Source organism: Stenella coeruleoalba, assembly GCF_951394435.1.
Source record: "Stenella coeruleoalba genome assembly, chromosome: 1".
Lineage (NCBI taxonomy): Eukaryota > Metazoa > Chordata > Mammalia > Artiodactyla > Delphinidae > Stenella > Stenella coeruleoalba.
Window position 1 is genome coordinate 97527784 of NC_137169.1, and position 14718 is coordinate 97542501.

The window sequence follows — 14718 nt, forward strand, 5'->3', positions numbered from 1 at the left end:
GTAGGTGGACTGCAGTGTGTAGTATAGGAACTGGTGTTTCTGGAGAAGACCTAGAAGTTTGCAGGTAACACAAAAAATAATGATTTTGTCTTCCCCTCCACCACTTCTTATGGAGAGAATAGGTGGGGGTGTTTTTTCAGAGACAACTAAGACTTTACAAAGTAGGGAATATAATTGGAAGGCACAACCCCCTCCTCCTTCTCTCAGGCCCCTTGGGGAGTATAGAAAACTTCTCTAGAGGAGATTCTGGCTCTGACCAACAGTGAAGTCAGCAGTTGTTCATGGCAGAGAGGGAAGCACATAATGGACACTGGAATCCACATCAGCATAGGCTAGACACAAACTCTCTCTTTCCAAAAATAACAGGAGAGGAAAGTGACCTTGAAAGGGAGAAGCTGATAACTGGCTAGCACAGGTCATTTCAAGAAAAGAACTTCAGAGAACTCAAATGAATTCTTATGCTTCCAGTTTATTCAACAGAAGAGAGATTAACTCAGTGTGGCCTGGGGCCTGCTTTGCCCCAAGAATGGTTTATGAATGGCTGGGCACAGGCAGCTTTGGTCAGGGGACCTAGAAGAAAAGGCAAGGACTTTCCCCAGTTTCTGCCAACAACAGATCTTAAGATCCTCGGTCCACAGCAGAGTTTTCTGGATTTTCTTTCTTTAGAGAGAGAGGACTCACTGGAAGGGTTACTGAGTCATCAGAGGAATGATTCCATCAGTGGGAACAAAGGGCTTGTCAAAAGCAAGAGGAGTGTGTCCTGGGGGTGAGATGACAGGACCAGAGAGTAGCATCCAGTTTTCAGCTTCTGTGTGAAGACCAAAGTAACCCACCAGGGGTTCAGGGTCCACCTCAGAAGTCAAATTCTCTTCTCAAGAGTCTCAGTCTGCCCAGCAGGGGTGACTGTCATCTTTCCTGAGGGGATGGTCATCTTCTCAGGGGCTTCAGCCTTCCTTCTTGGGGGCATGGTTTTCTCTCCAGTCTGAAGATGCATAGGAGCCACAGTTATCCCTCCGGGGGTCACAGCCTGGTGGCCCACAGGGGTCATGGTCTCCTCTCCAGGGGTTTCAGTCTTCCATTCTGGAGCTAGGGGGTGTTTTCCAAAGGACAGAGTTTCCCTTGTAGGGGTCACAAGCCCACCTCTGGGGACTGTGGTCATAGTTTCAGACTTTCTATGGGTCTCGGTGGCCACAGCCTCCCCTCCTGGGGGCAAGATCCCCAAATCAGTGGTCAAATCCTTGATCACATTCAGCCTTTCTGGGCCAATTCCTGAAGAATTCACAGCAGTTGAGAGCCAAAATTTTGGTGGAGGAGTTGAGCTGAACTCTAGAGGGAATCATCAGAAAAGGTTGAGATTCCTACCCCTTCCTTCCCATCCTATTACTGGCAGGACTAGACCCACTCCAGGGCTGAAGTACCTGCTCCCAAACCAGAATTGGAGGATTTCCTAATGTATCCACTTGAGGACATAGACAAAATCTCAATACATAGAAGCCCTGCTCCCCCATCTCATCATGTTAACATGATCCCAGGGACCCATGGGCACTCAGTGGGTCTGTTACATTTCCAGTGAGTAACCCCAAGGATGAGTCTGCCAGTTCTCTATGCTTAAGCCCTTGATTTGACCTTTGCACCTTGAGTAAGACCTTGCCCCCCAAAGCCTATTTCTTACTTGTGGAATCCTCAAGGAGAACCCTTTTGTGTCCCCCCATCCTGGGAGGCACCAGGAACAAGGCTGAGGGCCAGGAAGCTGCTCTAGACAGCATGCTGTAAAGAATTGGGTTGGAGTCCCATTTCCACCCCGACTGGCTGTATTATCTTTCTGAGCCCTAGTCTCCTCACAAAATGAGGGTTATAGACCACCTCCAAGATTGTTGCAGCTCTAGCATGCCAGGTTCCATCTCCTAACTGCCAAGGCAGTCTCTACTATCAAAGAGATATCAAAAAGAAACCTAATTTCCTTTTCTGGCTCTTGTCCCATGAAAACAGGAAAAAGAAATAGAGAAATAAACTAACATATATTGTGTTCACTATGAGCCAGCAAGTTTTCATTCCATATCTCATTTAGTTTGTATAATGTCCTGAGTGTAAGGATTACTCCCATTTTGTAGATGGGGAAAACAAAGCTCACAGAGGTCAAATAGAGCATGCACTCAAACCAAGATGAGAAAGCAGACTAGCGTGGCATCAAAGTTTATTCTCCTCTTTCAGTGTCATGTTGCCTCACCAAAGCCTTTAGATCTAACAGAAAGCACGCACCAGTAGCTGGGTGTGCAACAGCCAACCCCAGTTTCCAGGTCATAGCTACTCACCAGCCTTCACCAGGAGATTATTCAACGTGTAGACAAGGGGGAAAGGGCCAGTTCCACAGAAAGTGCCCCTGACGTCATCCAGGTCCAATGTCCACACCATGGCCCCCCCAAAATGCTCTCTCATTATGAAAAATGCCTGAAAAAGCAGTAGTCAGTCAACCCACTGTACTAGGTACAATGGCAAAAACAGATGGGCTCTCAGAAGGCAATATGGCAGGATGGTTAGGCATGTAGTCTGGATCTGAATCTAGCCTCTACTGCTTATTAGCTATGGGATCTTGAAAAAGTTACATAAAGCTATGTGTCTTAGTTGCCTCATGTGTAAAAAAAAATGGATAATAACATTTCCAACATTTTTAGGATCCAAAGAACTCCTACATGCACATGTTACAACATGGATGGAATTGGAAGACATTATGGTAAGTGAAATGAGCCAGTTACAAAAAGACAAATACTACGATTCCACTCACAGAAGTACTTAGAGTAGTTAAATTCATAGAGATGGAAGGTAGAGCTGGGATTAGCAGGAGCTGCATGAGGGAGGAACGGGCAGTTGTTTAATAGGTGTGGAGTTTCAGTTGGGAAGACAAGAAAGTTCTGAGATGGATAAGGGTGATGGTTACACAACAATGTGAATGTACTTAATGCTACTGAACTGTAACAAAATGGGTAAAATGGTGACTTTTATGTTGTATATAATTTGCCACGATTTGAAAAACAATTTTTAAATTCCTACATGTAAAATATTTGAAGCAATGCTTTGCACATAGTAAATGTTCATAAATGTTAAATACTGTCTGGCTCCCCAGCCTGCTAATCACCACTATCATCATATTAAACGATAGATATTGCTTTAGTTTTTAAAAATCACATCAACATACCTTATACCGTAGCGATGCTAGAAAGGAGGAGTAGAGCACATAATATTGTACCCTTTACACATATAAGAAAATAAAGGCTTTTATCCATGATTTTTTAAACTTCAGATATAACTGAAAGGAGGATGTTTAGCCTTGAATCCAGGTTTTATTATTACTTTATGAGTGTTTTCTGTAAGGCTGATGGAAAAGATACAATCTGTCACATCCAAACAGCTCCAAAGCCAAATCAGTTGGCTCCTTCTGGGCTTTACTTCTCCCAAATGTAAAATAAGAATGAACCCCATAATTGTTAAGTTTGAAACTGAAGATTCTGAGATTTTTTTCTACTTACAGGCTAACAAGTTAACCTGCCAGTTTTATAGGTACACACACACATACACTCACACACTGTACAGACAAAGGCCTCATGGAAGCAGAGGGAAACTCTATGCTGGAGCAAGAAAGGAACAAGGTCTCACCTTGTAACTGAAGCTGACGGCATCATCATAGCCAACCCACTCCTTCCCCTTGTAGGCATATGGGACATACTGATCATCAATCCAGCGCTTCTTCGCTCTCCAGATGAAGGAGCAGATCTGCCAAGAAGATCACCAGGTCAGTTCTGTGCCACGGAGGGAAGCGCCAGCAAGGATAAAGAACCCAAGAATCCCCCACCAGGGAGTGAGAAGAAGGCAGACCAAAGAGGGGGCGGGGAAGCCACTCACAAGGGACCTTCTCTCTATTCTGCAAAATTCCTACTACTGCACATTCCTTCCTCTGACATCCGCGATGGATAAACAGAGAGAGAACCAAGGAGTGGCTGACATCCTTAAGTAACCAAACCAGGGTTTGGTAAATAATGTCAATACCAAACTACTACAGTAACAGACTTGACTCTGGACCAAACTGTATCTTTTACAAAGAATTTTCATGAACAAGTATCTCCTCTGTTCATTAAAACCAACATAAACTGCCCCATCTAGGTAGTTATCAAACTAACTTTCGAATCTATAATAAATATAAAGGTCTCGAAGGTAGGGAGAACTAGGTTATTACAATCAAAGAAGCATTGAGTGTGGACTGGGTACCCATCCCTGAGCTGGAGACCATAGACTGCAAAGACGTAGATGTGTTCAAGTTGGGCTGCAGAAGTTAATGTATAAGGTTTGTTTTTGTTTTTTTAATTAAAGGTTTAGTCTACCAAAATTTCTTTGACCCATAATGTCTTTCAAGAACACTCCTTCAACTATGTTATCACTCATAACCATGCTTCATTGGACTAGCAGGAAAACATCTCCAGGCAGCCAGCACAGAATAGAGATTGGAGAGACACCAGCATCTCCACTACTACCTCAGGTAAAGACACAGCTCACCCCCTGGTGCCCCTACACACCTGTGTCTATGTGCCTGCTGTTCTCTGCCTAGGAGGTCCTTCCCATCTTGTCATTCCTGCCCATCAGGACTCTACCTGTGCTTCAAAGATCTGCTCAAAATCCACCTGTGCCATAAGACATTCACAGGTAATATAGCCACCCACTCAGTGCCCCTTACTGTCTTCTCTTTTGTTTCACATCCCTTGGGTCCATGTCTCTTTCCTTCAGTCAACAGTAAGCTTTGCTGAGATGGGGATTAGGGAGTGGAATTAGGGTAGAGGAGAAAGAATCTGTGATGGGAGATGCCTTGAATTACTTCAAAATTATCTAGTAGTGGGAGGGAGCGATTCAGGGAGCAGGGAAGAAACAAGATTGGCCATGAGTGGTTATTGATTGAAGCTGGGTGAGGGGTATCTGGAAATCAGGGAGAGTGAGAGGACATATATATATATATATATATATATATATATATATAGCAAATATTAATTATGTTTAGGCCATATATTAAGTCAGGATTGACTTAAATATCTTTTAAGATTCTTCTAAGGGGTAAAATTATCTGTCCTGCTCCATTCAGACTCCACCTAGTCCCTCACCCCTAACAAAGGACTCAAATAACTTCCCCAGAAGAAACAGAGAATATCCCAGAGAGTGGGTTTCCCTTGCCCCAGGAAACCACCTCCTTGTCCTGTCTCCAGCCCTCACTCTTGCCTTTCTCCCTGTCCTTGCTCTTGCCCTGGGCTGGGGTGTGAGAGCCCTAACTAATAGACAGAGCTCCCCATTCCTGTCACCTCATAATAAGCCAAGAAGCCAGCTTGCTTGGTGTACTTCCCTGGAGATGCCGGTCCCACAGCTTCTGCCCACAACTCATTCTCAGAGGCTTTGAGGAGGCGAAAAGTACGTCCATAGGTGGGGAGCCCCATAAGGAGCTTCTCAGGTGCTGCCCCAAGCTTTCGCCAGTAGTTCATGGCATATGCCTGCAGGCAGGAAGAACACAAACCCCTCCTTCTTACCAGGAGCCAATGGCCTGACTCAGGGACAGATTTCTGGGCCACATGAGAGCTTTCTCTTTCTTACCGAAGATTTGGGGTCCTTGGGCACAGAGAACAGCGGGCTATTGTGTCCTGTGAACTTTTCCCAGCTTCCATGTAAGTCATAAGACAAGACGCTGATGAAATCCAGTAGTCTGTAAGGGGCAGGAAGAGGAGATATGAAGATCGTGCTAGCTAGATTTTCAAGTCCGATCATCACAGCGATGACTAGCTAACTAGCTGTAAATTGGGCACCCAACTTCCCTGCCATTTCTGCCTGTGGGGACGGCCCAAGCTGTGCCCTCCACTTGAGAGGCTGCCCCTGGAACACACAGCTGGTTAGGGACAGTGGTGCATCAGGACCTATGCCATGCTGAGAGTAACCAAGGGAGTGAGCAGGGGTCAGAACAGAAAACAAAGGCATTCAGGCTGATAGAAGTGCAACAGAGGTCTGCATAAATCGTCATGTGTAAGCAGTTCTGACCCACAGCATGAAAAAGCTTCTGTCCTTCTACCATTATAGGAACCATTGAAACCTATGTCTTCCAGAAAGCTTTCCAAATGACAAAGTATAATTGAGCCCTACCAGGTCACAGGTGTCCAGGTTAACATGGATTATCTAATTTAATTTTAATCTGTCCAATGCCCTAAGTACTACAATTGTCTCCATTTTAAAATGAAGAAATTGAAACTCAGACCGTTATCTAATTTGTCTAAGGTGACCCAGCTAGGTGAAGGTGGTCTCACTCAACCCTGCCTGGCTGTAAGACCAACACTAGCCAATTGTGCCCCACTATGTCTCTCACCTTTCCTGCCACCATGGAACCACTCTCCTTAAGTGTAATCACATGCAAAAATTGCGTGTGATTTCTTGTGTTCTGCCTCTACCTCAGTTATCACATCTGTGAATACCCGATTCTTGAGCTTTGAGAAAATTAGTCCAGAGCTGTCCAGAAAGTTAGGAGCTCTCTTTGCCTGATTTTGTAACTTTTGCATGAAGACCTGTGCTCTGAAAACTGGGCCTGACTGGGCATTCGTATTTTTGTTTCAGTGGCAGTAGTTGGTAATTAATCCATCTCTATGATATCAGCCATCTGGCACAGTGTATGTCTAAGGGGACTCTGGGACAGCAGAGGCCAGACTCCTGGATTCTTCTCCTAGAGACCCAGCGATAGGCGATACAGATTTCTACCCGAGAGGATGCTGTGGTGTGGACTGGTACTACATCACCTCCCTCTGATCTCCTAAGGAAAGCCCAGAATATAATGGAAAAACCCTTGTCCCCACCTATGCTCCTGATCAGCCCACCTCCCAAAGGTGCACTTACAGCAGGGCAGGAACTTGAAAAGCTCAAGGACAGTGCTTGGGCACCTCTGGGGTTCTGAGCTTGAGAGTCTTCCTTCCCTCCAATGTCCTGCCCACCAACGCAGCACCCACTCACCTTCCCAGGAGGTGCACATCATACGCTTTTTGGATGACACGGGGATCCCCAGAGACAGCAGCGGAGAGCAGCAGCCTTGGACGCATGGTGAGCTGCGCCTCCTTCCTGAAAGCAAGCAGGAGCTCCTGGGAAGAAAGAGAGGCAGACGCGAGAACCAGACAAAGCAGAGTCTGGGAAAACAAGACTCATCCAAGAAACCTTTATTTACGGAGCCCCTTGAACCAGGAGAGTCAGATACGGGCCCTGCCCACTGGCTCGTGAGAAAGGCGGACGTGAGCCAATGTGGTAAGTCATTGAACAGAAGGCTGGCAGCAGGCCCAGGAGCAGAGTTCAGACAGCCCACCTGAGGGAGTCCAGGGGCTGCACAGAGAAGGCATCACTCAGGCTGGAGGGCTGGGCCAAGGCCCGGATGTGACAGAGAGAAAGAGCCGCCATAGGGCCCTTGCTAGGCAGCTCTTTGTCCAACACCTGCAGGTGATGGCAGTAAACAACCTTCTGTTACTGCTGTCTTGCCCTTGTCCCCGGCCTTAGGCTTCCCCTGTGCCCTGAGCCCAGATATGATCAAAGTAGAATCATTTCTGGATTCGGGAGCTGCCAGGCTGGCCTTACTTCAAGTAAGAAGACAAAGGTCCAGCGGTCATGCCTGGGGCTGCCTCTGAGTCCAGGGTACAAGAAGAAGAGGTCCAGACCATCAAAGCCATGTGTCCTCAGGAGGGCTATCACTGAAGTGACAAACTTCTGCCGGTTGGCGAATGTGGACAGCATCGTGGTGAACCTGCAGGGAGACCAGAGGTGAGGCCAGGAGTGTTTTCTGCACAACCTCAGCCTCCCTTACAAGACCCCTTGGTTCGCACCCCATGGAGGGCACAGTGGATATGACTGAGGAAAGGAAGGCAGGTCGTTGAAACTCTCAGAGCCTCTTAAAGCCCTCCCAGCACGGGGCTCCAATACCCAGGAATGGGGACTTCAGGCTCCAGGGAGGATTTGCAAACCACAACTTCCCCTGCCAGATGGAAACAAGCACACAGCCTGGGGTGGAGAGAGCAGGCTCAGGCCAGCTTGGCCTCTGAAAACATGGTCCGCCCCTAGCCACGCACTGTCCCTCTGCTGTTTCCTCGTGGGTAACAGCTCAGTCCTGACACCCTGTCCTGGCACTGACTTTCTCTGCGTGAACAGATTAGCGGAGGGAACATGAGCCAAGGGCCAGCATTTCCAGAAAGACCTCTGAGCTAACGTGGCACAGGAGGGCCATGCTCAGACTAGGAGTTCTGTACTCTTTGCTCTTTTGTTCTTTGGCTGTTTGATTGTTTTCTTTCTTTCTTTTCCTTTTTTTTTTTCTAGTGCTTTCTCTTCCACAGTGAAGACACTATTGGAAAACTTGTAACTTATCGGAGTTGAATGTTAAGCAATTTGGGACTAGTCCTGAGTGCAATGATTAGAAAATTAACCAGATTCAGACTTAGGCAGGCCTAGTTCCATTATCTGGTTTCCACCCATAGCTGGGCCATCTCTCATGGTCACCTGTGTGAAATATGGTAAGTTTCTTAAGCTCGTGTTCCTGCTTTTCTCTGCAAATTTAGAATGTAAACAGCCACTTTGTAAACCTCTCCCAAGTAACCATGAGATAATGCATGCAAAGTCTCTGGCCAGCGTTTGTACACAGCGAATGTTCAAGAAGTCGTGGCCCAGGGAGAGGCGAGGCCTGGGGTCAGGCAGAGCCAGTTCTCACCCAGCTCCCTGCATCCTCCCTGCATTGCTCCTGGGTTCTGTGCCAGGTGCTTCCTCACAGTCCCCCACTCTCAGGCCTCCAGGTGCCCCTCTCCTACAGCTCCTTCCTCTAAGGCAGGAAGGGAGGCAACTCTCTGCCCTTGGCCTCAGCCATGAAATAGGGGGAAAGTTTCTTCAGAGAACATGAAGGCAGTTTGTCACCTCCACACTGCCTAGTGGAGGGTAACGAAGAGTAGCCACCATGCACTGGACACAGACCATGTGCCCAGGTGCTCAGCTGAGCATCTGGTTTCTATCACTTTCTTTCCTCCCATCCTTTCAGGTTGATACCACTGATTCTATTTATAAAGCGAGGAAACCCAGGCCCTGGGAGGCTTGGGGTTTATCCATGTCCTAAACAAGACTCCTCCCCTCTCTGAGGCAAAAGCCCTGCCTCTTCTGAAGCATTGAGGGGACAACTGTGAGCACCCCATTTTCCCCTCATTTCCCTCCAGCCCCTTTCTCACCACCTCCTGAACCTGCCTTGTCTCCCCTCACTCACCATGGAGGAGAGGTCGGGGGACCCTGGACTCCAGGGCCAGGTCAGGACTCGGGGGAGTACTAGCGTGTCTCCCCACGGCCCAGCTGGCTCCCCACTCTGTCCTCACCTCCGGCCTGCCTGCTCCTCCCCCATACATCACCCCCACCCCAGAGAGAAGACCTAACAGCACAGTCTCACCTCGATGTGCCGAAGTTCCACCCCCCGATGGACAGCAGTGTTTTCAGCTCCTTGTTCCTGTGATGCAGGACAGAGTCTGTGAGCTGGGTTCTCATTCATTTATTTGGGGACTGTGGCAAGTAAGGGGGATGGGAGGACAGGAACGGAAGGCGGGAGACGGGTGGGAGAACCTAAGGAAGAAAAGAGCAGAGCCCAGCAGAACCCAAGAAGGGAAGAAGGAAAAGAGGGAGAACAACCAGCCCACACAAAAGTCATCACACCCAGGAACGCCAAGGCTGCCCAAAGGCCCCCAAACTCCCCGCTCCCATGACAGTCCCATAAAAAGGAAAAGAAAAAGCCTCCTAAAATTTCTCTTCACTCACTTTCTTAGTCAACAGACGTTTACTAAACAATTATTATTTGCCACTGACTGCTTTAGGTGCTTGAGATACAGCAGTGAACAGAGGATAAGCTCCCTGCTCTCCTCTCCAGAGCGTGTAATCTAGTGACATGGATTCTCCCCACCCTTCTATAACCACACATGCAGTGACAGACCACCCCCTGGACAGGAGAGCCCAGGAGTCCTGGGGAGGGAGTACTGAGCACCAGCTCTCTGCCGGGCACTGACCCAGCCACTGGTGAACAAAGATATCACAGACATTGGCCCTTCCCTTGGGGGGCTCATTTGCAGGTGATACATGGTAACAGAAACACTAGCATTTGTGAAGCATTTGTGATGCACAGCCCTCTCTGAAGCGCTTGAACAGCATTAACACATAGAATCCTCAACACGGGGCTTGAAGGGTGAGTTGGGGGATGCCAGGCAGAGAAGAGAGAGGAGGGCATTCCAAGCAGGGGCCACAGCAGCCACGAAGGCAAGGAGGCAAGGACGAGCTGAGAAGGCTGGTCAGTGGGGAGCTCCCAAGGCAGGGAAGCTCCGGAGAGCCCTGGACAGGAGGTTAGGACACAAGAATAAGAGGAAAGTGGACGACTCACAGCAGAAAAGGATTAACTCTCTTCCATTTGTAAAATACAGCCCCACATCCAAAGGGAACACACCTCTCCTTGAGCTTGTTGAACTCTGGGTAGAGGATTTTCTCATCCTGGGGATCCTTAGGAACAATCTGATTGTTGTTCATTGAGGCAAAGGCAAATACCAGGTGGGTGCAGAGAAAGGGGTCCAGGTCCCGGGGCAGGATCGAAGCAGGGCTGGGCCGACTAAATGCCCAGTTGGTGAAATAACACACCAGTTTGTGGGCAGCACCTGGCAGGGGAGAGCAGGCATTTGTTGGCAGAAACCAAGGTGGGGATGGAGCTCAGCTTCCACAGAGCAGCGTGGACACAGCTCAAGAGGCAAGGCCACAGTAACACCCCCCCCACTCACACCCCAGAGCTGCACTGAAGGCAGGTCCCTCCCCCACTGCTGGGGTCCCCGGGGGCGGGGGGAAGAATGCCTTGTGAAACCCTGTTCAGAATGGATCCTCGAGTCTGGATCCTGGCACAAGGAGTGAGCCAAACAGCAGGTGACTGAAAATCGTCTGCTGAACTGCATTGAGTCAGCGATCCCTGACACGGAGCCAGGGCAGGGCGGGGCTGCAAGAGCGCTAGACATGGAGCACTTCTCAGGTGGACACTCTCCCTGGCTCTGGAGAGGACCACACAGGGTCCTTACCATTGTGGTGTTTCAGCACAAGAACCAGCCCTGCAGGACACAAAGGAGGAATCACACGCAGATTCACAGGCACACCCGGAGTGACACACCCCAGCACACCCTCCAGTTCTGAGTACACCCACCAACTCAAGCAAATGGAGACACACACACCCTTCCCTCTTTCCTCTTCTCTGCACTGAGCAGGTGAAGCCAGATCTATCTGATCTCCTTTCCACTTCAGTAAACACCATACGTATACACACATGCTTTGCACAGGGACAACCATGACATTTAGAAGTCCCAGCAAAAGCGCTAGGTCAATGGTTCTCAACCCTGGATGCTAATTTAAAAGTAGTGATATCCTGGCTCCTCCCCCAGAGATACTGAATGAACTGGTCTGAGGTGGAAGCCAGGCATAAAAATGTTTAATGTGCAGCCAGGGTACCACCACTGCTCTGATCTCTCCTCCCTGGGCCCCTCTGGCCCTTCACTGTGTCCTGTCCTACCTCTACCTAATCCAGGGCCCCGAGTCGCAGAATGCTTCCCAGGAACCAGCGAGACAATGAGCTTATGAAGCCTGGCACCTCCTGAACTAAGAGACATTGTGGGGCTGGGACCCACCACACTCACCAACCCAAAGCAACAGCTTCCCCATCTCCGTGGTCTGAGAGCTGCAGGTCTAGACCTCGAGCCCCTTTATATGCTCTTCCCCAGGTATGACCCTGGGACAACACTGGGATAGCCCAGCTAAACACACACAAAACCAGGAACAGTGATTAATGGGCAGCTGCCCCAGAGTCACAGTGACCCCAGCATCTCCCGTCCTCCCGTCCAGCAGAGCTATAGCTCTCCGATCCAACAAAGCAACAACTCCCTCTGACACTGGCACAGAGCGGGTGTCCACCATGGGCCCTGGCGAGGGCAGGGTGGCACTCAGCCCCTCTTTCTGGAATTCAGCCCCATGTGGACTGAGTATGAGGAAGAAACACTGAAGGGCAGCAGTAATTCTATTGTTATAAGATTAGTGGTTAGAAAAGCTGTGTAATGTAAAGTTTAAAAGGCCCAGTAACATATGCATATGTATAACTGATTCACTTTGTTATAAAGCAGAAACTAACACACCATTGTAAGGCAATTATACTCCAATAAAGATGTTAACAAACAAACAAAAAAGGCCCAGCTATGGACTCAGGCAGGCCAAAGTTTGAATTCCAGTGTCAAAAATTAGAAGTTTTATCATCTTGGGCAGTTATTTAGCTCTTTGAGCTTCAGTTTCCACACCTGTAAAATGGAGATAACACTTGATCTTACCTCATAGGGTTTTATATGAATAGAGATAATGTGTGAAAAACTGTTAGTTCAGTGCTTTGCCTATAAGTAAGGGCTCAGTGAATGGTAGTAGTTATTAGGGATGGCACAGGAGTTTCCTCCCAGAGCAGGGTTCTCAAACTCAAATGCTGACAGGCAGGTAATGTAAATCGGTGAAGTGGACACAAGAGAATAGTTTACTTTCCACTTGATTAGAGTAACGGTTCAAGTCCAGTGATACACTTCAACTTCTCTTATCAGGAGACAACAGAGATTGGTATGAACAGGGACAGCACTGAGTAGCCACTAATTTCTGCCTTGCAGTGAAATAGAACCAATCTTTTGGAGGATTCTTCAATTTCTCAAGAGAAGACAGAAATCTGAATTTTTGTTTGAGTCAACAATGTTTGAGCCAGTATATGAGCCAATGGTGACACTGTCATGAGAGGTGTCATGAACCTAAGCAATATAATGAACCCAATTTTGGACACCTGGGAGCCAATTTTTTAAAAATATAACAATAATATGAAGGATAAATAACATAGATCTATACTCCAGTGTTTGCATGATCTACTAGTTTTCTTTTCTGCTATCGAGGCTCTCAGATCATGAGTAGGTCCCATATTTCAGGGTGTGAACCTCAATCAGGGGGAACCAGAAACTGGATGTTCTCAATGTATCCACGATGTTCATCCTCTTGGAGACTTACACAGCTCACCTAATCCACGTGCCACTGAGGTGCTAACCAGATGTCAATATAATAAATGACACTGGGAAGTAACAATGACTAGTGGTTGAACTCACTTCATTTCCAATATGAAGAAACTAGGAAAGTTTAACTTGTATCAGCAGGTTGCTTGGATATCATGGAATAAGAACAATAAATTGGTATAGAATGTTTAGGGCAAGGATATTTCACTGAAACTTGGGAAAGCCAGAGAATACCCCACCCAACAGAGGCTGTGTCTCCATTTGTTCAGCCCTCTTTGCCTTCCTTTATGTATTCAATGAATATTCACTCAGCACAGGCCAGGCCCTGATAGGCACCCTGGGTATGTGGTGATGAAGACAGTTTCTGCTCAAGAAGCTTCTAGTTTAGTGAACACATGAATCACACTCCTCAGAGCCAGTGTGTGTCCCTCTCTTGTATCTCTCGGATGAGTGTAGAGTAAAGCACATGAGTTTTGTTTCCAAACAACCTTGAGATCCAATTCCCGCTCTGTACTACCATTAGGTCTCACCTGCATGTTCAATGCCACCCTCCATACCTTGAGCTAATATTAACCTGAATCAGGAGATAATTAAGTCCCTGAATGCAGTGCTGGATCAGATCTGGCAACATCTCGCACCATTGGTAGATCACCCCTGGTGCGGTTTCTAACTCTAGTGACCAAGCTCTTACTTGTTTCCCAATTCCCAGCCCATGTGCCTTAAGTCTTGTTTCTGGGTCTCTGCTTTGATTTCTCTTCCTGATTTATAACTGTAGGCACCACAGTTGGTTCCTAGGGCCTGGGTCCTGACTCATTCTTGCCAGGCTCCTGGGGCCTTACTGCCTGTCTTTTAAGACCACCCTGATGTGAATGCCTGCTTCTCTCTGCTTCAAAGCCTCCCTTCACCCCACCTCCTGCTCCCCAGATACCACATCACTGAGATTTCCCACGAGGTTTGTGCCCTTCCACCCAGACTCCTGCCAGGGGCACTAGCTGTTCATGCTGTACCCATCACAGGGCCAGATCTGCCTGCCAACTGAACCTCCTTCACCTGCACCTGGCTCAGTGTTCTGGGCTCCTAGTCTGCTGCAGTGGGCAAGGCTGGATCCCAGACCTCCCTCTTCCATACTTTCAAAAGTGACTAATGATGCTGAGAAGAACGGCAAGATATAACAATGGATGCCCAGGAATGACATCTGCTTCATTCAGGGATGACTGTGCCAAAGAATTGGCAACTAAGCCTCTGTGTGTAGGAGATGATGAACACTGAAATGCTGAGTGAGGGTCAGGTTGAAAGTCACTGTGCCATGTTGCACTGCTCGCTCCCAATCCTCCTCCTTGGGTTCCTGCTGTCAAAAGTATGACCGTTGCTTTGTATTTTCACACACCCACCCAGATGCTTAGGAAACACTCCTTCCCAATGCTCAGCCTGTTCTCACGAAATGAGAAAAGGCACGTACAATACCTTTTAGCTGGCTTGCTGAAGAAATCCCCACTGCAGCACAACCTCTTCCACATTCTACACACTCAACTAGATGAAGGCAGGATCACAGACGTGAAGGGCTGTGGGTTTAACAAAGCATTTGACCAAACTTTTCATGATTCTC

General features: G+C 47.9%; 1 protein-coding gene across 1 annotated transcript; it reads right to left on the minus strand.

The window, feature by feature from the left end:
• Positions 1-597: 597 nt before the first annotated feature.
• Positions 598-11696, minus strand: OVGP1 (oviductal glycoprotein 1; the record flags this gene model as incomplete). The annotated part of the gene is made up of 11 exons (XM_079940896.1): positions 598-1326; positions 2313-2448; positions 3652-3768; positions 5337-5522; positions 5623-5731; positions 7018-7142; positions 7627-7792; positions 9464-9520; positions 10502-10706; positions 11115-11144; positions 11600-11696. 11 exons carry the CDS (start codon positions 11694-11696, stop codon positions 860-862), a joined length of 1695 nt encoding a protein of 564 aa, XP_079797022.1. The 3' UTR covers positions 598-859.
• Positions 11697-14718: the final 3022 nt, after the last annotated feature.